Source organism: Salvelinus fontinalis, chromosome 14 (genome assembly GCF_029448725.1).
Source record: "Salvelinus fontinalis isolate EN_2023a chromosome 14, ASM2944872v1, whole genome shotgun sequence".
Taxonomy (NCBI): domain Eukaryota; kingdom Metazoa; phylum Chordata; class Actinopteri; order Salmoniformes; family Salmonidae; genus Salvelinus; species Salvelinus fontinalis.
This window is the reverse complement of record NC_074678.1, coordinates 24092980-24117390: the sequence shown is the minus strand read 5'-3', so window position 1 is coordinate 24117390 and position 24411 is coordinate 24092980. Positions and strand designations below refer to the sequence as shown.

Below are 24411 nucleotides of genomic sequence, written 5' to 3'. Positions count from 1 at the left end.
AGGGACTTCAAAGTGCGTGAGCATCCTTCACAAAATATGTAGCTTCTGGTAACAAACTTTGAACCAATCAGGACGCCTGCTAGTCTTGCAGCAAGAGTGGAAATTTAACCTGGACCGAATTACAGAGAACACCCCGCTGCAAACTCTCGTGTCTGTGCGAAAACAGACAATAGTCATTACTTTCCCCGCTGGCATAGTTTCTAATGATCACATTAGGGATTCCTTCAGAGCAATGACAATGTTGGGAATGTATGTGCCAGATAGATTTTCTTTGAAATCATCTAATGTCCAGGATGGAATCGGGCTTTACACGGCGAGACGAGTGAAAAAGTTTTTTTTTTTTTGGACAGGACAATTTTGTATGATTTGGGCATGAAGAAACGTACCAACGTGCAAAACTCATTCGGTGAATGGGAAAAAGGCAGTTTTCTGTTCGTATTTTGGTTTCTTTTTGCGAGTCGCTCCCAAAATCTCCAGCCATAGCCTACTTTAATGCTGCTCTGAGGTGCAGTGCCACGTAGATACTGTAACTCCATAACAATGTTCACTTAGAACTCAACTCTCGTGTGTTACACAGTAACACGTGTTGATACATATTGAACACTTTCTAATTTACGTTTCCTATGCTGTCATTTAACTTGCATACTCAAAATGTGTCTAGTATTATAGGATATTACACAATGTTGTAACCAAGTTGACAATGTTACAAACAATGGTGTTTGAAGATGGTGCAAACAATGTTTTTTACTGAAACTTATTAAACACTGCAAACGGCCATGCTACCAAACGTTATTCATTAGGCAATCTCATATTGGTCAAAACTTTGAACATGAATGCTTCATTCACGAGGAGCACATCTTGACCACACCCCCTCTTGTAGGCTGTTTGAACTAGGCTACTACATCTAGTGGGTCCAAAGTGAAACGCATAGGATGGATTCATGGACAATACTATGTATTATAATACTATAGTCCTATACTGTTTTACAATGTTTACTACTACATTATTTTTGGCATCTATTCCATCGCACAATTTATATCTGATTGCCTTCACATACCCCCTGACAAAATGGAAAATGCCTCTAGTAAAAAAGAAAGACAAGAAAATGAATATCTTGTATCCTCAAATTCTGACAACATGTGTTTTCTACAAGGGGGAAAAGTTTGGCCCTTTTGCTGGAGAGAAGAAACTACCGAGTGAGCTGGATGAGAGCACAGACCCCAGACTGATGTGGGAGGTGATACTGAAACAGACTACCTTCAGTCCTCTAACACTGCAGTCACAGCACAGCATGTTTCTCTTCATAAGCACAATAAATTATATTATACTTTTATATAGTACAATAAATAATATTTATGTTCATTGTAGGCCTACTATTGAAATGAAAGGGTAAATAGTTTAATTCTGTGGCAGTTCAGATACAGCACAGGTGATGCTTAATTGGAGCTTCTAGTTTGATGCACATACACTTGTTGACTGTAGAGTCTTGGTTTGGCAAACTACACCCGCATCGTGTGCCTTTGTTATTCAAAGTGCAATTATGTTTTATCCCCAACATGAGGTTTTGAATTTATTTGAGAAAAGGGACAGGTTTAATTACATTTCAGATCAGTGAGATGATGTTTATTTTCTGTGTAGTTAAAAGTACAAGTAATTGATTATATGTCAGCCATAAAGAATTCAGGTGTCGTCTGAAATTATACACTGAACAAAAATATAAACGCAACATTTAAAGTGCTGGTTTCATGAGCTGAAATAAAAGATCCCATAAATGTTCCATATGCACAAAAAGCTTATTTCTCTCAAATTTTGTGCACAATTTTGTTTACATCCCTGTTAGTGAGCATTTCTGATTTGCTAAGAGAATCCATCCACCTGACAGGTATGGCATTTTAAGAAGCTGATTAAACAGCATGATCATTACATAGGTGCACCTTGTGCTGGGTTCAATAAAAAGCCACTCTAAAATGTGTAGTTTTTTCACACAACACAATGCCACAGATGTCTCTAGTTTTGAGGGAGCGTGCAATTGGCATGCTGAGTGCAGGAATGTCCACCAGAGCTGTTGCCAGAGAATGTAATGTTCATTTCTATACCATAATCTACCCCCAACGTCATTTTAGAGAATTTGGTAGTACGTCCAACCGGCCTCACAACCGCAGACCATGTGTAACTAGGCCAGCCCAGGACCTCCACATCCGGCTTCTTCACTTGCCTGATAGTCTCAGATGAGCAACCCGGACAGCTGATGAAACTGGTTTTGCACAACCGAATATACAAACTGTCAGTTGTCCTCACCAGGATCATGACCTGACTGCAGTTCGGCATCGTAACCAACTTCAGTGGGCAAATGCTCACCTTTGATGGCCACTGGCACTCTGGAGAAGTGTGCTCTTCACGTTTGAATCCCGGTTTCAACTGTACCGGGCAGATGGCGTCGTGCGAGCGAGTGTTTGCTGATGTCAATGTTGTGAACATAGTGCCCCATGGTGGTGGTGGGGTTATGGTATGGCCAGGCTTAAGCTACGGACAACGAACACAATTACATTTTATCCATGGCAATTTGAATGCACAGAGATACTGTGATGAGATCCTGAGGCCTATTGTCGTGCCATTAATCCATCATCATCACCTCATGCTTCAGCATGATAATGCACGGCCCCATGTCGCAAGGATCTGTACACAATTCCTGGAAGCTGAAAATGTCCCAGTTCTTCCATGGCTTGCATACTCACCAGACATGGCACCCATTGAGGATGTTTGGGATGCTCTGGATCGAAGTCTACAACAGCGTGTTCCAGTTCCCACCAATATCCAGCAACTTCACACAGCCACTGAAGAGGAGAGGGACAACATTCCACAGGCCACTATCAACAGCCTGATCAACTCTATGTGAAGGAAATGTGTTGTGCTGCATGATGCAAATGGTGGTCACACCAGATACTGACTGGTTTTCTGATCCACGTCCCTACCCTTTTTTAGGTATCTTTGACCAACAGATGCATATCTGTATTCCCAGTCATGTGAAATCCATAGACTAGGGCCTGATTAATTTTAAAAAATTGACCGATTTCCTTATATGAACTGTAACTCAGTAAAGTCTTTGAAATTGTTGCATGTTGCATTTTATATTTTTTCTCAGTGTTGTATAATCATCTAGTCCTCTATAACTTTCATGTTATATTGGATAGAAGCACATTGTTTCACAGGGTTTTTCATGGCAACTCTGATTTAGTTTGTAAAACAGCATCTCCAGATGAACACAAAGCTAGATCAAGAAGCTAGGTCTGTATGGAAGTGAGACGTTAATTCCAGCCGACAGTATTTCATGTTCTTGATAGGCATGTCTGTTTTCTGTTTCAGGTCCGAGGTCATAAAGGCAATGTGCTCTATGTTTTGGATGCCAGTAACCCTCGCCATGCCAACTGGCTGCGTTTTGTCCATCAGGCGCCATCACAAGAGGAGAAGAACCTGGCAGCAATCCAGGTACAGCCCCACGCTGAAGATAGTAACACCTTCAGATGTATCTACAGGGAGAGACACAGATAGAGCTGGATATCAGCACATATCTCTGAGAGAGAAGGGGGGAGAGAGAGAGAGAGGGAGAAGGAGAGAGAGAGAGGGATAATGAGAGAGAAGATGTACATCAGAGAGAAAGACTAGAAGAGAAGCGAGGGAAAGTTAGTGAGAGTGAGTTGAGATGGATAGTGAAAGTGAAATGAAGGGGAATGTGGATTTTTTGTTTGTTTTGTCTGCCTGTGCAGACAGCTTGTAAGATTGCACCATGTGTTACTGATCAAGCCTGCCATATCAGAAGGAGATGTGATGCTGTCTGATGACTGTATGAGATGAGGCGTCTTTTACAGCTGTAAGTAACTCTCTCTCAAAGTGTCTGAACTTATTATGAAAATCTTCTCTAGTGCTTTGTGCATCCCTTACATTAAAATGTAACAAAACATGTCAGTCTGTGATTAAGATAAGATTAATTATATCCATAAACCCACAAACACATAACAATCCATACACAATCAGATCTATTGGCCAAAGTCGTGAACACACACACACACACACACACACACACACACACACACACACACACACACACACACACACACACACACACACACACACACACACACACACACACACACACACACACACACACACACACACACACACACATACACATGAGTCAGGGCTTGGCCTGGGACATTTCAGCTAGAGGAAAAATAAAAACCGTGGTAGAAGGGAGAATTTAGAAGGGAAGTAGAACAGAACCTGTGATCTTCTGGCTGAGGTTCTGTCATTAATGCCAGAGTGCTAAAGTGATCACTTGTTCAAAGGTCATTCATGTGTGTTAGAGCTCTGTGTTACATCAAAAGTTTGATTTATTGTGTTTCTCTGTTAAATTAATATATATGTGTATTTATAAATGCCTTATCCAAAAGAAAATGACTCTTTGATTTGATTAGACCGTGACCTTTAGGATGTGGAAGTTAATGATGACATGTTTAGGAGTTGAAGTGTTTGACCTTCGACCTTAATCAAGCCTCAGCAGACGAATGTCTAGGTTTATTGGGTTCATCCTTCAGCTACCCCTTTTTTCCATTGTGTGTGTGTGTGTGTGTGTGTGTGTGTGTGTGTGTGTGTGTGTGTGTGTGTGTGTGTGGGGGGGGGGGGGGATGATTATGGTTCTGATCTCTTAGGACGGAGAGAATATCTTCTACCTGGCAGTGGACGACATTGAGACAGACAGAGAGCTGCTGATAGGCTACCTGGACAGTGATATGGAGGAAGAGGAGGAGGAAGAGGAAATCATCAAATATGAAGATGAAAACAGCAAAGATGCCAAACATCTCGTTGAAATGGGTAAATGCCTAACAAAGTTTTACCTAAACCTTCATAAACAGTGTTTTGTCAGTCCAACAGTTTATGCTTGAAGTGTGTAGTGCTTGCACATAGCTGATACTCACACACAGCTTATACTCACACACAGCGGATACTTGATACTCACACACAGCTGATACTTGATACTCACACACAGCTGATACTCACACACAGCTGATACTTGATACTCACACACAGCTGATACTCACACACAGCTGATACTCACACACAGCTTATACTCACACACAGCTGATACGGCTGCGTGTGTGTGTAATGTGTAATAATGACTATGTGGGCAGAGCTGTTGATCAAGAAGGAGGACCACCCGTGCCTGCTGTGTGAGAGCAGCTTCCCTAGCGAGGAGATCCTAGCAGCCCACCTCCAGACCCTCCACCAGAGACCCAGTACTGAGGAGAAGGAGTACAAGTGCAGGAACTGTGGCAAGAAGTTCCCCATCAAACAAGCCCTGCAGCGCCAGTGTGTAGCCTACATCATCTCTCTACTCTACTTACCTGACAGTCTATTGAGTTACACAGAAGTATGCTACCAAGTGGATCATATAATGGAACTGACAGATTTGCACACACTCAGTACATTTTCTTACAACTGAATCAGCCTCTTTATTCGTTTCCTGATGTAGGACACCTGGAAATGTAATAGTATTGCTGTTCATATCTTTATAGCCTACTCCTACTCTGACTGTATACCTCTTTCATTTTGCCCTCAGTGTTTTGCACTGTGCGGAGACCCTGGGTCCTTCAGGAGACTCTTCCAGAGCCCACCACCAGTGTTCCCTCTGCTACATCACCTTCAGCTCAGAGTCCAGGTAGGCTCACATAACTAGATACGAACATACATACTATTGTAATATGTATACAGGGGCTGCCATCTGTTCTTGTCTGAGTTCCTGTGTATTTGAGTGACTGTCTGTATTTTCTGTTTGTGTATGTAGTTATGACCAGGAGGCGTGTAGAGGAGACACCAGGTTCATCTGTAAGGCTGACAGTTGTGGGAAGAGGTTCAAGAGCAAAGACTCTCTGAAGAAACACAAAGGGAACGTCCACACAGGTTGGTCTCCGTCTCACAGACATGTATACAGACACATAGTCCACACTGGTGATGAAGTAAACTCAGCAAAAAAAGAAACGGACGTTTTTCAGGACCCTGTCTTTCAAAGATAATTCGTAAAAATCCAAATAACTTCACAGATCTTCATTGTAAAGGGTTTAAACACGGTTTCACATTCTTGTTCAATGAACCATAAACAATGAACGAACATGCACCTGTGGAACGGTCATTAAGACAGTTTACAGATGTTAGACAATAAAGGTCGCAGTTATGAAAACTTAGGACACTAAAGAGGCCTTTCTACTGACTTTGAGAAACTAAAAAAGAAAGAGGCCCAGGGTCCCTGCTCATCTGCGTGAACGTGCCTTAGGCATGCTGCAAGGAGACATGAGGACTGCAGATGTGGCCAGGGCAATAAATTGCAATGTCCATACTGTGAGACGCCTAAGACAGCGCTACAGGGAGACAGGACGGACAGCTGATTGTTCTCGCAGTGGCAGACCACGTGTAACAACACCTGCACAGGATCAGTACATCCGAACATCACACCTGCGGGACAGGTACAGGATGGCAACAACAACTGCCCGAGTTACACCAGGAACGCACAACCCCTCCATCAGTGCTCAGACTGTCCGCAATAGGCTGATAGAGGCTGGACTGAGGGCTTGTAGGCCTGTTGTAAGGCAGTTCCTCACCAGACATCACCGGCAACAACGTCACCTATGGGCACAAATCCATCGTTGCTGGACCAGACAGGACTGGCAAAAAGGGCTCTTCAGTGACGAGTGGCGGTTTTGTCTCACCGGGGTGATGGTCGGATTCACGTTTATCATTGAAGGAATGAGCGTTACACCGAGGCCTGTACTCTGGAGTGGGATCGATTTGGAGGTGTAGGGTTCGTCATGGTCTGGGGCGGTGTGTCACAGCATCATCGGACCTAGCTTGTTGTCATAGCAGGCAATCTCAACGCTGTGCGTTACAGGGAAGACATCCTCCTCCCTCATGTGGTACCCTTCCTGCAGGCTCATCATGACATGACCCTCCAGCATGACAATGCCACCAGCCATACTGCTCGTTCTGTGCGTAATTGCCTGCAAGACAGGAATGTCAGGTTTCTGCCATAGCCAGTGAAATGCCCGGATCTCAATCCCATTGAGCACGTCTGGGATCTGTTGGATCGGAGGGTGAGGCTAGGGCCATTCCCCCCAGAAATGTCCGGAACCTTGCAGGTGCCTTGGTGGAAGAGTGGGGCAACATCTCACAGCAAGAACTGGCAAATATGGTGCAGTCCATGAGGAGGAGACGCACTGCAGTACTTAATGCAGCTGGTGGCCACACCAGATACTGACTGTTACTTTTGATTTTGATCCCCCCTTTGTTCAGGGACACATTATTCCATTTCTGTTAGTCACATGTCTGTGGAACTTGTTCACTTAATGTCTCAGTTGTTGAATCTTGTTATGTTCATACAAATATTTACACATGTTAAGTTCTCTGAAAATAAACACAGTTGACAGTGAGAGGACGTTTCTTTTTTTGCTGACTTTTGAAACAAGTATCTGCCTTGATCTTTTAGCAGTCTGGTCAGTATAGGAGTGTGTAGGTGAGCGGGGTGTGGTGTAGGCTCTATAAATGTGGCACACATGACTCGTAAATAAATGGGTCGTTCCATCAATTCTGTGCTTTTTGAGAAGTGAGAAGAACTTGGTCCAAAGAAACATTTGATTTCACAAGATGTTAACATTCTGTTATAAAGAGCACATGGTTATCCTAATAAAAAATGTGTTTTCCCATTTCGAGGTTAAATATAAGGAATTACAAAAGTAAGTGCCTATTAAATGCCAAATAAAGTAACAGGGTTGATCGTAACAGGGTGAACCTTAAATCAACCACGAGTCCCGTTGTGACTGGGGGAATGGAAGCTTGTTGTGTGCAACAGGCAGTGGCAATTGAATGCAAGCTTCACAAAATATATATAAAATATATATAAACAAGGGCCTCCCGGGTGGCGCAGTGGTCTAGGGCACTGCATCGCAGTGCTAACTGCGCCACCAGAGTCTCTGGGTTCGCCCCCAGGCTCTGTCGCAGCCGGCCGCGACCGGGAGTTCCGTGGGGGCGACGCACAATTGGGCTAGCGTCGTCCGGGTTAGGGAGGGTTTGGCCGGTAGGGATTTCCTTGTCTCATCGCGCTCCAGCGACTCCTGTGGCGGGCTGGGCGCAGTGCGTGCTAACCAAGGGGGCCAGGTGCACGGTGTTTCCTCCGACACATTGGTGCGGCTGGCTTCCGGGTTGGAGGCGCGCTGTGTTAAAGAAGCAGTGCGGCTTGGTTGGGTTGTGCCTCGGAGGACGCATGGCTTTCGACCTTCGTCTCTCCCGAGCCCGTACGGGAGTTGTAGCGATGAGACAAGATAGTAATTACTAGCGATTGGATACCACGAAAATTGGGGTGAAAAGGGGATAAAAAAAAAATAAAAAAAATGAGGGACAGACGTAAATGAATCACTCATCACATGAAATAAATAATCATCTTCAGAAATGAATTTGTCTAAGCAACAAAATAACTAGGGATTTACAATGATGGTGAAAACTTGGAGAAATGTTGGGGTTAAGTGGGTTAGAATCTTCCTAGAAGTCACAGAGGTTGCATGGAGGGACATAGAAATTAAACAGTTTGTTGAAATTTAGTGGAAACAATGTTGATTTAACCAATGTGTGGGCAGTAGATGCAGACAACCTTCATTAGTGACCCTGTCATGTTTATGTTACATCTTGGTTGCCCCCGACAGTCAGAAGAGAACATATATCTGGTAATTAAACTTTGACCTCAAGTGATTATCTGATAGAATGTGTGTATTTGCTTCCGATGGAATTGGCTTTGCCATGAGGTGAGTGATGATGCTGTTCACTAACATGTGGAATGCCCTGACCATTGTTGCTACTGCTAGCCACCACATCATCACAATGTAGATTGAGGCATGAAGAGCAGGATTGGTAACTCTGCTTGTCCAATCATTGTGTTTCAGGAAGCTCCAGGCGGAAGCTCATGTGCACCATCTGCAACAGGAAATGTTCCTCCTTACTGAACCTCCAGGAACATCGCAAGGTCAGACCTACTACCTCACTGTCTCACCTTTTCACTGCCTCTGTTTTACATGTATTCCTAGACATGTTTTGATCCTTCAGAGATCTGGAAGGACTGGATAGGTGTAAGGTGTATGTTGTAATGGCTCCCAGTCCACTTAGCCCTCTGGTGTCCAGGGCCAGGTGCGTGTGGATGGTTTCACACTGGCCATGTCTGTTCCTTTAAGCTCTATTTCCTCCATATCCCTCCATCTCTTTTTGTTCCATTCCTTTGTTCCTGTCCCCTAATCCCACGCTCTGTCTCCTGTCTCACTCTTCTTCTCTCTCAGTAGGAGGTTGGCTTTATGTTCAAGATGTTACATTTTCAGACTGTGTGACAGTAGAGAAAGGTTGGTTTTTATTTCACAAGCTCATCCCCACAGACTCTCATGAAACTTAAGAGGCATGGTGAGTAGACAATAAGGCTTTAACTGTGGCGGCAGGATTCTACCTCTCAGAGATGGACCCTGAAAAATGACAGAACCACAGAACCATTATGTTACATTACTTTTAGAGATGAATGGAGGTAAGGTATTGCCATCACAAACTATTTCACAGTGAAGCATCTTTATATGCTTAAAGTGAATTATCTTGGAGAGTATATTTGCAGTGAGTTATTTGATTGTCTTGCAATTGGTTTCGCTTCCCATCCAAATGAGGATTTGATATTTATGACCCGGGAACCCAGCTGGTGTTTGGGTGAGGTTTCATGTTCCCTGTCAACATTGATCCAATAGATTATTTAAAAGACATTAATCCACTCTAATGAACTGAACAGGGTCATAAGGGATTCATAATGAACACACTTCATCAGCAAAGGTTGTGTTACTGTTAATCACTTAGACAATTTTAGATAGGTTGGTTGGTTGATCTGTTCCTGAACTATCAGTCAATCAATCAGGTTTTTCTTATCTCCAAACTTCCACCCAATGTATTTGAAAAGGAAGAGTACATTGCCCTATTCTGACCTTTTCATGCTGCCAGTGCCAGTCCTATCCATTCAATATGTGGCACATGTGAACTTGAAAAAGTTTTAAGCAAGCTTTTCTGTATTACTGATGTTCTAATCACCAGTCTTTGTCTGTGAGAGAGACTCTTTCCTCATTTACAGTAGACACAGAAAATGTGTATTGATACAGGGAGATTTGGGTCAGTTGCCACCCGAATTCAATCAATGCTTCATTCTTCTCTTGTATGAAGTAGTTTATTTAGTCATACTTACACAGCTCATATGTTACAGATTTCATTGGAACAGTCATGTGCTGAGGTTAAAAAGACATGAAGCAAAGAAAGAGAAACCATTTTTGGGCCAAAGCTCTATAGAACAGAGACATGTCACAGTTGAGCTAGAGACAGACACTTCCAAACCCAGGATTATGATTCGCACAAGAGCACTCAAACTTAGCATAATGATACATTTGCACAAAAGCTACTTAAACCAGTCCAGTCATTATTAGAATTATCCTGGATTGCTCAATCTTTGAAGCTCTGAGCAGAGGAGCAATTCAGTCTCAGCATATTGTAGCATTAGGCAGAACAGCTATCAAATGTGCTATTATTCAAACCATGCTGAGAGCAGGAGAAGGATTCAAACTTTTCAGCTGTTTAATTATATTTCTGTGTGCAGACGTAGTTGAGCGAGGAGTGAAAGAGTGTGTGTATGTGTGTCTGTGAATATTCCTCTGCCTGCAAGTGTGGAAAAGGTTACACATCAAGGTCATACATTGTCATTTACACAACACAGCATGCAGCGAAATCCATGATCTCTGTCTCTTACATAACCCCCCTGTATCTGGTCTGTTGGCTAATTTATGTATCTCCAGGTACATGAGATATTCGACTGCGCTGCCTGCGACAAGAAATTCATCTCGATCAATCAGCTCAAGCACCACATGATCACTCACTCAGGTAAGAGAACACACGCACGCACGCACGCACACACACACACACACACACACACACAGCTACACTCAGACATCGTTTACTCTCCCTCTCTCTCTGTTCCTGGTTAGAGAAACGTCCGTATACCTGTGAGATCTGCAGTCGTTCGTTCAAGCGTCTGGACCAGGTGACGGCCCATAAGACCATCCACAGTGAGGAAAAGCCCTACAAGTGTAAGCTGTGTGGGAAGGAGTTTGCCCACAGGAACGTCTACAAGAACCACAAGAAGGTGAGCAGGGAACAGGGAGGGTCAGAAAGCTGTAGTCTCTTTTCAGAATGACAGAATGCTTCAACTACATAAAAGGTGGATGTGACAGATTTAAATGGGTGGTTTTATATATGCAAGTTTTACTGATGGAGATCATGCGGAAACGTAACAAGCTCATACATACACAAACTAACATACAAGCATAATCTCACTGCTTCAGAGCTAACATTGTTAGACGTCTCTTCCGTTTTCATTGGGTTTCTGTGGCGTCTGTGGCCTGTCTCCCCCTGAAGACTTCCATATTTACTTAAGGGAATAGGGTGTCACTCAGACAGACATGTGGGGGGCAAAGCGGGGTACACATAAACAAATGTACTTTGAACCTTAGCCCCTCAAGCTACTTGTCTTCATCAAGTCAACATACCAAATCAGCCATGGAGCCTAACCCTAACTCTAACCCAAACCCCAATGCTCACACATCTGATCCCACATCAACACAGAGACAGGAGACAGCGCTCAGATTGAACCAAGAGAAGAGATGGAGGGGAGGTTTAGAGGGAGTGAGAGAACAGATGGAGGGGAGATTTAGAGGGAGTGAGAGAAGAGATGGAGGGGAGGGTTAGAGGGAGTGAGAGAAGAGATGGAGGGGAGGTTTAGAGGGAGTGAGAGAAGAGATGGAGGGGAGGGTTAGAGGGAGTGAGAGAACAGATGGAGGGGAGATTTAGAGGGAGTGAGAGAAGAGATGGAGGGGAGGGTTAGAGGGAGTGAGAGAAGAGATGGAGGGGAGGTTTAGAGGGAGTGAGAGAAGAGATGGAGGGGAGGGTTAGAGGGAGTGAGAGAAGAGATGGAGGGGAGGTTTAGAGGGAGTGAGAGAAGAGATGAGGTATACAGTGCATTCGGAAAGTATTCAGAGCCCTTGACTTTTTCCCCATTTTGTTATGTTACAGCGATATTCTAAAACGGATTCAATTATTTTTCCCCCTCATCAATCTGCACACAATACCCCATAATGACAAAGCGAAAACAGGTTTTTAGAAATTTGTGCAAAATTATTTACAATAAAAAACAGAAATACCTATTTAAGTATTCAGACCCTTTGCTATGAGACTCGAAATTGAGCTCAGGTGCATCTTGTTTCCATTGATCATGCTTGAGAGGATTCTACAACTTGATTGGAGTCCACCTGTGGTAAATTCAATTGATTGGACAGGATTTGGAAAGGCACACACCTGTCTATATAAGGTCCCACAAAACCAAGCCATGAGGTTGAAGGAATTGTACGTAGAGACAGATTGTGTCGAGGCACAGATCTGGGGAAGAGTACCAGAAAATGTCTGATACATTGAAGGTCCCTAAGAACACAGTGGCCTCCATCATTCTTAAATGGAAGAAGTTTAGAACCACAAAGACTCTTCCTAATGCTGGCCGTCCGGCCAAACTGAGCAATCGGGGGAGAGGGAGGTGACCAAGGGAGGTGACTAAGAACCCGATGGTCACTCTGACAGAGCTTTAGAGTTCCTCTGTGGAGATGGGAGAACCTTGCAGAAGGACACCACTCTCTGCAGCACTCCACCAATCAGGCCTTTATGGTAGTGTGGCCAGACGGAAGCCACTCCTCAGTAAAAGGCACATGACAGCCCGCTTGGAGTTTGCCAAAAGGCACCTAAAGGACACTCAGACCATGAGAAACAAGATTCTCTGGTTTGATGAAACCAATATTGAACTCATTGGCCTGAATGCCAAGCGTTAAGTCTGGAGGAAACCTGGCACCATCCCTATGGTGAAGCATGATGGTGGCAGCATCATGCTGTGGGGATGTTTTTCAGTGGCAGGGACTGGGAGACTAGTCAGAATCGAGGGAAAGATGAACGGGGGCAAAGTACAGAGCGATACTTGATGTAAACCTGCTCCAAAGTGCTCAGGACCTCAGACTGGGGCGAAGATTCACCTTCCAATAGGACAACAACCCGAAGCACATAGCCAAGACAACACAGGAGTGGTTTCGGGACAAGTTTCTGATAATCCTTGAGTGGCCCAGCCAGAGCCCGGACTTGAACCCGATCGAACATCTCTGAAGAGACCTGAAAATAACTCTCCCCATCCAACCTGACAGAGCTTGAGAGGATCTGCAGATAAGAATGGGAGAAACTTCCCAAATACAGGTGTACCAAGCTTGTAGCGTCATACCCAAGAAGACTCAAGGCTGTAATCGCTGCCAAAGGTGCTTTAACAAAGTACTGAGTAAAGGGTCTCAATTCTTATGTAAATTCGATATTTCCGTTTCTGATTTGTGTTACATTTGCAAAAAAATTCTAATAACCTGTTTTTGCTTTGTCATTATGGGGTATTGTGTGTGGATTGATGAGGGAAAAAAACTATTTAATCAATTTTAGAATAAGGCTATAATGTACCAAGATTTGGAAAAAGTCAAGGGGTCTGAATACTTTCCAAATGCAGTGTATTTAGGGGGTGTCAGGGCCACACATTAGCTCTGTTAGTTGTTCTCACGAACTGACCGCATCATTAAATACTTATTTACTCTATATTAGTCAATTAAATAGAAAGGAAGGAAGGTGTATGTTTTGATGGTCAGCTAACTGGTATGTAGATATGTAGAGAGAGGTAGTCAGAGGTAGTTTTCAGTGATGCTGTGTACCTTAAGCGTAAATGCTGTCCTGTTCTTTCTCCAGACTCACTCAGAGGAGAGGCCGTTCCAGTGTGAGGAGTGCAAGGCCCTGTTCCGCACCCCCTTCTCTTTACAGCGCCACCTGCTCATCCACAACAGTAAGTATGAGTTTGTTTGTGTGTATCTCTCAGAGTGTGAGACTGTAGCCGCTAGTACCAATGTTCAGGGCCCCTACAACACATAGATGCTATATATAGCCCCTAGTTCAGACCTTTTTTTAGCACGAGATACTGAGGGCTTCCACAACCTCCTGGTCCTCTGTGTCATGGTCCTCCTAGTCCTGAGTGGCACAGCCAGCCAGCCAGCCAGCCAGCCAGCCAGCCAGCCAGCCAGCGTGGTCCTCCTAGTCCTGAGTGGCACAGCCAGCCAGCCAGCCAGCCAGCCAGTCAGCGTGGTCCCCCTAGTCCTGAGTGGCACAGCCAGCCAGCCAGCGTGGTCCTCCTAGTCCTGAGTGGCACAGCCAGCCAGCCAGCCAGCGTGGTCCTCCTAGTCCTGAGTGTCATAGACAGACAGACAGACACAGTGGCTCTCCTAGTCTTGAGTGTCATAGCCAGACAGACACAGTGGTCCTCCTAGTCCTGAGTGGCACAGCCAGCCAGCCAGCCAGCCAGCGTGGTCCTCCTAGTCCTGAGTGGCACAGCCAGCCAGCCAGCCAGCCAGCGTGGTCCTCCTTGTCCTGAGTGGCACAGCTAGCCAGCCAGCCAGCCAGCCAGCCAGCCAGCCAGCGTGGTTCTCCTAGTCCTGGGTGTCATGGACAGACAGACAGACACAGTGGTCCTCCTAGTCCTGAGTGTCATAGCCAGACAGACACAGTGGTCCTCCTAGTCCTGAGTGTCATAGCCAGACAGACAGACACAGTGGTCCTCCTAGTCCTGAGTGTCATAGCCAGACAGACAGACACAGTGGTCCTCCTAGTCCTGAGTGTCATAGCCAGACAGACACAGTGGTCATTGAGGACTGAGGAGCCCTACAGACAGTTGGTCTTGGCAGGATGGAGTCCTGTATGGTCTCCCAGTCTAGACTGATGACACAGAGATTGTGAAGCTCAAGGCATTTCCTGCTTGTGTCTCTGGAGACAGATCACTATTCACACAAATCACTAGGATACTGGGCCATGAGGCTGAGACTGGTATTATGTATTGTGTGTGTGTGTGTGTGTGTGTGTGTGTGTGTGTGTGTGTGTGTGTGTGTGTGTGTGTGTGTGTGTGTGTGTGTGTGTGTGTGAGATAGAGAAAAGAGAATAAGAGAAACAGCATGTGGGAAAAAAGTATGGTAAAGTCTGGGGAGCCAGGTCCAGCCAATCAGAATGAGTTTTTCCCCACAAAAGGCCTTTATTACAGACAGAAATACTCCTCATTTTCATCAGCTGTCCGGGTGGCTGGTCTCAGATAATCCCGCAGGTGAAGAAGCCGGATGTGGAGGTCCTGGGCTGGCGTGGTTACATGTGGTTATGAGGCCGGTTGGACATTTTGCCAAATTCTCTAAAACAACGTTAGAGCCGGTTTATGGTAGAGAAATGAATATTACATTATCTGGCAACATCCCTGGTGGACAGTCCTGCAGTCAGCAATTGCACGCTATTGTGTTGTGTGACAAAATGGCACATTTTAGAGTGGCCTTTTATTGTCCCCAGCACAATGTGCGCACCTGTTTAATGATCATGCTGTTTTATTAGCATATTGATATGCCACACCTGTCAGGTGGAAGGATTATCTTGGCAAAGGAGAACTGATCACTAACAGGGACGTAAACAAATTTGTAAACAACATTTGAGAGAAATAAGCTTTTTGTGCATATATAACATTTCTGGGATATTTTCCATCAGCTCATGAAACATAGGATCAACACTTTACATGTTGTTTATATTTTTGTTAAGTATATATACAGAGAGAAAGAGACTAAATCTCTGTGTTTTTGTTTGTGTGTTTATGTTTGTGTGTTTAGTTCCAAGATGGCTTAGCAGTTCAGACGTCATTTTTGTCCTCGTACTGTCTTGTCCTGTATATATATATTTACATATATATTTACACCTTCTTCGCATATCTTTTATATTTTTTTATTATCCAAGAACTCAACTACAAAAGCTTTCCTGCAACCCGCCTCACCAATTACAACAAAAAAAAGTATTATTTACCTCAAATCTGAAAATCCACAGTGGAAGCTAACCAGGGGCTAATCAGAAGTTAGCCAGAAAGCTAACCAGAAGTTAGCCGAAAGCTAGCCGAAAGCTAATCTGAAGCTGCCCAGAAGTTAGCCGGCTTGCTGGCTAGCGTTGGTGTTTCAGCTGCCCACGTTTTGTGGTCATCAGCTATTCCTTTAGCTCGATAATCTACCGGCACTTTTGTGCAACGCGACTCGGACCGGAGCATACCGGGCCTTTTTTTTCTCTCAGTTTCCCCGGATTTCAGCCGCAGGCTCTGGACATTTGCACCTTGATTTCGCAGCTAGCTAGCTGCAAACCGTGTGACTATTGGCTTACGTCGATCCCGGAGCAAACTTAAATTATTCCGGAGCTAGTCAGCTGAGGAGTTCCATCAGCCATTCCTGGGCTACAGTCACCTATCCGGACCGGGGTTTATTTTGCTGCAGATACGGAGCCCCACCGGGCCTTCACGATTGACTGCCGACGTTATCTGCCCGAGGGAGTTATCCAACTGGCACCTCCGTTGCGACGTTACCTGAACGCTCATCTGGGGCCCGCTAATCGTTAGCTGTCTTATCGGCTGCTATCTTAATAAGTATATCGGACATTTTTTATTTTCTTTTCTTTTTTTATTTTTTTGTTCCTTGGGTCACTATATCTATTTTGCCAATTGGATTGATCCCCTCTACAAGACACGGAACCCCACTAATCTACCGACGGAAACGCACGAGGTGTCTAAAAAATAGACCTCCATCCTATGCTATCTTGCTACCGATAGCCATCTACCCGGCTAGCTGTCTGGATCGCCGTGACCCCAACCAACCTCTACTCACTGGACCCTTATTGATCACTCGATTAAGCATGCCTCTCCTTAATGTAAATATGCCTTGTCCATTGCTGTTCTGGTTAGTGTTTATTGGCTTATTTCACTGTAGGGCCTCTAGCCCTGCTCACTATACCATATCCAACCTTTCAGTTCCACCACCCACATATGCGATGACATCACCTGGTTTCAATGATGTTTCTAGAGACAATATCTCTCTCATCATCACTCAATACCTAGGTTTACCTCCACTGTATTCACATCCTACCATACCTTTGTCTGTACATTATTCCTTGAAGCTATTTTATCGCCCCCAGAAACGTCCTTTTACTCTCTGTTCTAGACGCTCTAGACGACCAATTCTCATAGCTTTTAGCCGTACCCTTATCCTACTCCTCCTCTGTTCCTCTGGTGATGTAGAGGTGAATCCAGGCCCTGCAGTACCTAGCTCCACTCCTATTCCCCAGGCGCTCTCTTTTGATGACTTCTGTAACCGTAATAGCCTTGGTTTCATGCATGTTAACATTAGAAGCCTCCTCCCTAAGTTTGTTTTGTTCACTGCTTTAGCTCACTCTGCCAACCCGGATGTTTTAGCCGTGTCTGAATCCTGGCTTAGAAAGACCACCAAAAATTCTGACATTTTCATCCCCAACTACAAGATTTTCAGACAAGATAGAACGGCCAAAGGGGGCGGTGTTGCAATCTACTGCAAAGATTGCCTGCAGAGTTCTGTTTTACTATCCAGGTCTGTTCCCAAACAATTTGAACTTCTACTTTTAAAAATCCACCTCTCTAAAAACAAGTCTCTCACCGTTGCCGCCTGCTATAGACCACCCTCTGCCCCCAGCTGTGCTCTGGACACCATATGTGAACTGATTGCCCCCCGTCTATCTTCAGAGCTCGTGCTGCTAGGCGACCTAAATTGGAACATGCTTAACACCCCAGCCATCCTACAATCTAAGCTTGATGCCCTCAATCTCACACAAATTATCAATGAACTTACCAGGTACCACCCCAATTCCGTAAACACGGGCACCCTCATAGATATCATCCTAACCAACTTGCCCTCCAAATACACCTCTGCTGTTTTCAACCAAGATCTCAGCGATCACTGCCTCATTGCCTGCATCCGTAATGGGTCAGCGGTCAAACGACCTCCACTCATCACTGTCAAACGCTCCCTGAAACACTTCAGCGAGCAGGCCTTTCTGATCAACCTGGCCGAGGTATCCTGGAAGGATATTGATCTCATCCCGTCAGTAGAGGATGCCTGGATATTTTTTTTAAATGCCTTCCTCACCATCTTGAATAAGCATGCCCCATTCAAGAAATTTAGAACCAGGAACAGATATAGCCCTTGGTTCTCTCCTGACCTGACTGCCCTTAACCAACAGAAAAACATCCTATGGCGTTCTGCATTAGCATCGAACAGCCCCCGTGATATGCAACTTTTCAGGGAAGCTAGAAACCAATATACACAGGCAGTTAGAAAAGCCAAGGTTAGCTTTTTCAAGCAGAAATTTGCTTCCTGCAACACAAATTCAAAAAAGTTCTGGGACACTGTAAAGTCCATGGAGAATAAGAACACCTCCTCCCAGAAGATAGGAAACACTGTCACCACCGACAAATCCACTATAATTGAGAATTTCAATAAGCATTTTTCTACGGCTGGCCATGCTTTCCACCTGGCTACCCCTACCCCGGTCAACAGCACTGGCCTCCCCTCTGCTACTCACCCAAGTCTTCCCCATTTCTCTTTCTCCCAAATACAGTCAGCTGATGTTCTGAAAGAGCTGCAAAATCTGGACCCTTACAAATCAGCCGGGCTAGATAATCTGGACCCTTTCTTTCTAAAACTATCTGCTGAAATTGTTGCCACCCCTATTACTAGCCTTTTCAACCTCTCTTTCGTGTCGTCTGAGATTCCCAAAGATTGGAAAGCAGCTGCGGTTATCCCCCTCTTCAAAGGGGGGGACACTCTTGACCCTAACAGCTACAGACCTATATCTATCCTACCCTGCCGTTCTAAGGTCTTCGAAAGCCAAGTCAACAAACAGATTACCGACCATTTCGAATCCCACCATACCTTCTCCGCTATGCAATCTGGTTTCAGAGCTGGTCATGGGTGCACCTCAGCCACGCTCAAGGTCATAAACGATATCTTAACCGCCATCGATAGGAAACAATACTGTGCAGCCGTATTCATTGACCTGGCCAAGGCTTTTGACTCTGTCAATCACCACATCCTCATCGGCAGACTCGACAGCCTTGGTTTCTCTAATGATTGCCTCGCCTGGTTCACCAACTACTTCTCTGATCGAGTTCAGTGTGTCAAATCGGAGGGTCTGTTGTCCGGGCCTCTGGCAGTCTCTATGGGGGTGCCACAGGGTTCAATTCTTGGACCGACTCTCTTCTCTGTATACATCAATGATGTCGCTCTTGCTGCTGGTGATTCTCTGATCCATCTCTACGCAGACGACACTATTCTGTATACTTCTGGCCCTTCTTTTGACACTGTGTTAACAACCCTCCAGGCGAGCTTCAATGCCATACAACTCTCCTTCCGTGGCCTCCATTTGCTCTTAAATACAAGTAAAACTAAATGCATGCTCTTCAACCGATCGCTGCCTGCACCTGCCCGCCTGTCCAACATCACTACTCTGGACGGCTCTGACTTAGAATATGTGGACAACTACAAATACCTAGGTGTCTGGTTAGACTGTAAACTCTCCTTCCAGACTCACATCAAACATCTCCAATCCAAAGTTAAATCTAGAATTGGCTTCCTATTCCGCAACAAAGCATCCTTCACTCATGCTGCCAAACATACCCTTGTAAAACTGACCATCCTACCAATCCTCGACTTCGGTGATGTCATTTACAAAATAGCCTCCAAAACCCTACTCAATAAATTGGATGCAGTCTATCACAGTGCCATCCGTTTTGTCACCAAAGCCCCATATACTACCCACCACTGCGACCTGTACACTCTCGTTGGCTGGCCCTCGCTTCATACTCGTCGTCAAACCCACTGGCTCCAGGTCATCTACAAGACCCTGCTAGGTAAAGTCCCCCCTTATCTCAGCTCGCTGGTCACCATAGCAGCACCTACCTGTAGCACACGCTCCAGCAGGTATATCTCTCTGGTCACCCTCAAAACCAATTCTTCCTTTGGCCGCCTCTCCTTCCAGTTTTCTGCTGCCAATGACTGGAACGAACTACAAAAATCTCTGAAACTGGAAACACTTATCTCCCTCACTAGCTTTAAGCACCAGCTGTCAGAGCAGCTCATAGATTACTGGACCTGTACATAGCCCATCTATAATTTAGCCCAAACAACTACCTCTTTACCTACTGTATTTATTTATTTATTTATTTTGCTCCTTTGCACCCCATTATTTCTATCTCTACTTTTTTCTATCTCTACTATCTCTACTTTTTTTCTTTTTTTTTAACTTGCTATATTGTATTTACTTCGCCACCACGGCCTTTTTATATTTTTATTTATTTATATATATATTTTGTTTGCCTTCACCTCCCTTATCTCACCTCACTTGCTCATATTGTATATAGACTTATTTTTCACTGTATTATTGACTGTATGTTTGTTTTACTCCATGTGTAACTATGTGTTGTTGTATGTGTCGAACTGCTTTGCTTTATCTTGGCCAGGTCGCAATTGTAAATGAGAACGTGTTCTCAATTTGCCTACCTGGTTAAATAAAGGTGAAATAAAAAATGTAATGTCTCTGTCCACTCGTGTGTTCCGCTGTGAGAAAATGAAGAACAGCTATCATCATTTTCACTTGAAATAAAGATTACATCTTTGCGTAGGGTCAAATGTCACTCAGTGGTAAGCCCTCAGTGTGTGTTATGATCCTCGGGGTGCGTGTGTGTGTGTGTGTTTGAGTATCCGTGTGTGTTTCTGAAGGCTTTATTGAATGAACAATTGCCCTTCATCTCTTCTCATAATCAATCGTGTTTGTGAATGACTTAAAACCTCAGCATTAATGAAGCCAGTATTTAAAGGAGTCCCTGACATGAATATTCATGGATGGAAGGTTTTTATTGGACCACTAGAGCGTTAACGGACACAGGCGTCTACTTGTGTCCCACTTTATTGTTCTGACCATCATGTTCGTTCTTCGTAATGGGAGAATTAACACACGTTTGGAGCCAATACTCACTCTGCCAAGCAAACACACACTATCCAACCCACTGATCCCCCTGTAAAGCACTTCTCAACAATAGTCTCTGTTGTATGGAGTCACTGAGTTAAGGCGTGAGGAATAACATCATGCTGTAGTTTATATGGCTCTCGTTGGGAACAGCTGAGAGTTCTGCTTTTGTTTAATGTCAGAGTGATGTCTGGTGTTTTTTATGTTTTTAAATGAATGAATAAGTTAAGTGCTAGTTGCATTTTTTTATTTTATTGCTGTTAAATAGGAGACCCATTCAAAGAGCAGGCAGCTGTGTATGTTCAGTGTCCGTCTGTTTCTGTCCTCTCCTGCAATCTGTGTTACTAGGGAAGGATTCAAAATGAGTGTCATTTTAGAAAAAGGTAAAGAAATAAGTACTGTCCAGAATGAAAATAACATTGTAGGGAGCAGCACCGTAACACACAGTGTTCTTTAGCCCATACATTTATCCCGTAGAAGTACTTTTCAGTCCTACTGTGAGGGATAGTTCTGCTTTTAGAAGCATAATAATGGATCCATCTCTTCTCCTCCCTAGAAAATAAGACGGTGCAGAAAAGAGACTTGGAAAGTGTCTCTTTCTTTACTGTCATCTTTTGTCACTTCTCCAGGTGAGAGGACATTTAAGTGTGACCAATGTGATGCCACCTTCAAGAGAAAAGACACGCTCAACGTGCACATCCAGGTGGTGCACGACGGACACAAGAAGTACAAGTGTGACCTGTGTGAGAAGGCCTTCGTCACCCCCTCTGTTCTCAAGAGCCACAAGAAGGTGAGTTCAGCAATCCCAGCCAGTCTGACACACTATAGAGCCCAGTCCAGACATTGTCAATCTTTTCCAGAGAAAATCCTTTTTCAAATACTTATCCTGTATGTATGTGTGTGTGTGTGCTTTTTCAAAAAAGAATTATATGTATGATTGTCCTTTGAAAGTTAAAGGAAAGTATAGGAAATTGAGATTGCTGTTCTCTTGGTATCTCTCTTAGGAACTAGGCTACAGTATATAGTCAGCCTCCACCATTGTTCCCCATGCAGCCCAGGAATCATCCGGTCTCTGTTTGTAAATGACACATGGCATTTAGTCCATTAGCTCCACAGGGTTTCAAAGCACAGGACAGATCCCAGAGCAGATTACCAGCCTCAATATAACATTGTCCGCTTGGGTTATTGATCAGATTGAGACCAAAATGTTTCTTGCCACAGAAAGACTAAAACATAACATGGCCTTAGTACAGTAGGACTGAAGACAGACAGGCACATGAGTTGTCTCTCTCCGGTCTGTCGATGTTCAGAAACTGTGGACTTCTGAGAGAGAGCTCTGCTCTGGCAGTGATTAAATCAAATCACATCAAATTTTATTTGTCACATACACATGGTTAGCAGATGTTAATGCGAGTGTAGTGAAATGCTTGTGCTTCTAGTTCCGACAATGCAGTAATAACCAACGAGTAAATCTAACCTAACAATTTCACAACAACTACCTTATACACACAAGTGTAAAGGGATAAAGAATATGTACATAAAAATATATGAATGAGTGATGGTACAAAACGGCATAGGCAAGATGCAGTAGATGGTATAGAGTACAGTATATACATATGAGATGAGTAATGTAGGGTATGTAAACATTATATTAAGTGGCATTGTTTAAAGTGGCTAGTGATACATGTATTACATAAAGATGGCAAGATGCAGTAGATGGTATAGAGTACAGTATATACATATGAGATGAGTAATGTAGGGTATGTAAACATTATATTAAGTGGCATTGTTTAAAGTGGCTAGTGATACATGTATTACATAAAGATGGCAAGATGCAGTAGATGATATAGAGTACAGTATATACATATGAGATGAGTAATGTAGGTTATGTAAACATTATATTAAGTGGCATTGTTTAAAGTGGCTAGTGATACATTTTTTACATCAATCTTTCCATTATTAAAGTGGCTGGAGTTGAGTCAGTATGTTGGCAGCAGCCACTCGATGTTAGTCGTGGCTGTTTAACAGTCTGATGGCCTTGAGATAGAAGCTGTTTTTCAGTCTCTCGGTCCCCGCTTTGATGCACCTGTACTGACCTCGCCTTCTGGATGATAGCGGGGTGAACAGGCAGTGGCTCGGGTGGTTGTTGTCCTTGATGATCTTTATAGCCTTCCTGTGACATCAGGTGGTGTAGGTGTCCTGGAGGGCAGGTAGTTTGCCCCTGGTGATGCGTTGTGCAGACCTCACTACCCTCTGGAGAGCCTTACGGTTGTGGGCGGAGCAGTTGCCGTACCAGGCGGTGATACAGCCCGACAGGATGCTCTCGATTGTGCATCTGTAGAAGTTTGTGAGTGCTTTTGGTGACAAGCCGAATTTCTTCAGCCTCCTGAGGTTGAAGAGGCCGTCTCGTCGTTGTTGGTTATCAAGCCTACCACTTGATGATTGAGTTGGAGGCGTGCATGGCCACGCAGTCGTGGGTGAACAGGGAGTACAGAAGAGGTCTCAGAACGCACCCTTGTGAGGCCCCAGTGTTGAGGATCAGCGGGGTGGAGATATTGTTGCCTACCTTCACCACCTGGGGGCGGCCCGTTAAAGACAGGTGGCTGAGCCCAAGAGACCTGGCTGGGACTGAACACCAGGTGTCCCAAATGGAACCCTTTGTCCTATATAGTGCACTACTTTTGGCCAGGCCCTGGTCAAAAGTAGTGCACTATATAGGAAATAGGGTGCCGTTTCAGACGGGAAAGATACTGAGTACATGGTGCATTGTGTGGTGTACCACACTGTAGAGAGCACAGTCTTTATCCTCCATTTTCTATTCCACTCATGACAGGAGAGTAAGGATCGTCTTGTTCCTGTCATCTGAGTTTCTTTTCCTCCAGGTGCTGTCTGAGTGTCCTTTCCACTGACAGGTTGATCTGAACATCAACAGTAATGATGTGTTTCTCTGGCAGCCCTAGTTTAGTCTTCCTCTCAGAACATCCTGCAATTGGCGTAAACATTATTTTTAAAGTCAGAGTTGTGTATAGGGGAAACCGGGGACAATTGTAAAATGTTTTGTATTTTAGGCCAGTCATTTTTTTGATATAAGAAACTTACAAATTCATACCATTTATAGGTCTGTACATGAAGCAGTCAGATAACATTATTGATTTTAGTCTGAAAAGTCCAGACGTTACATCTGCCCCTTGCCAAGGGCTGGGGCCAAATGTAACACCTAAAAAATAAACCCCAAAAAAAGACTTCACTTCAAAAACATGAATGTTTATGAATTATCATAGACATATGTAATGATTTTGCAAGAAATATTATTATTTATATGTACGTAACCAATATTTACAGTAACACCCCTGTTTG

General features: G+C 44.2%; 1 protein-coding gene across 1 annotated transcript in view; it reads left to right on the top strand.

The window, feature by feature from the left end:
- Window positions 1-238: 238 nt before the first annotated feature.
- The window catches only part of LOC129869651 (PR domain zinc finger protein 5-like), a 75116-nt gene continuing 50943 nt past the window's right edge, over window positions 239-24411 (top strand). Inside the window, exons 1-11 of the mRNA XM_055944264.1 lie at window positions 239-328; window positions 1151-1237; window positions 3364-3486; window positions 4707-4869; window positions 5187-5364; window positions 5840-5955; window positions 8979-9058; window positions 10899-10983; window positions 11088-11245; window positions 13915-14008; window positions 21684-21844. Of these exons, the coding sequence (XP_055800239.1) occupies window positions 239-328; window positions 1151-1237; window positions 3364-3486; window positions 4707-4869; window positions 5187-5364; window positions 5840-5955; window positions 8979-9058; window positions 10899-10983; window positions 11088-11245; window positions 13915-14008; window positions 21684-21844 (1335 nt within the window). The remainder of the gene's footprint in view (window positions 329-1150; window positions 1238-3363; window positions 3487-4706; window positions 4870-5186; window positions 5365-5839; window positions 5956-8978; window positions 9059-10898; window positions 10984-11087; window positions 11246-13914; window positions 14009-21683; window positions 21845-24411) is intronic.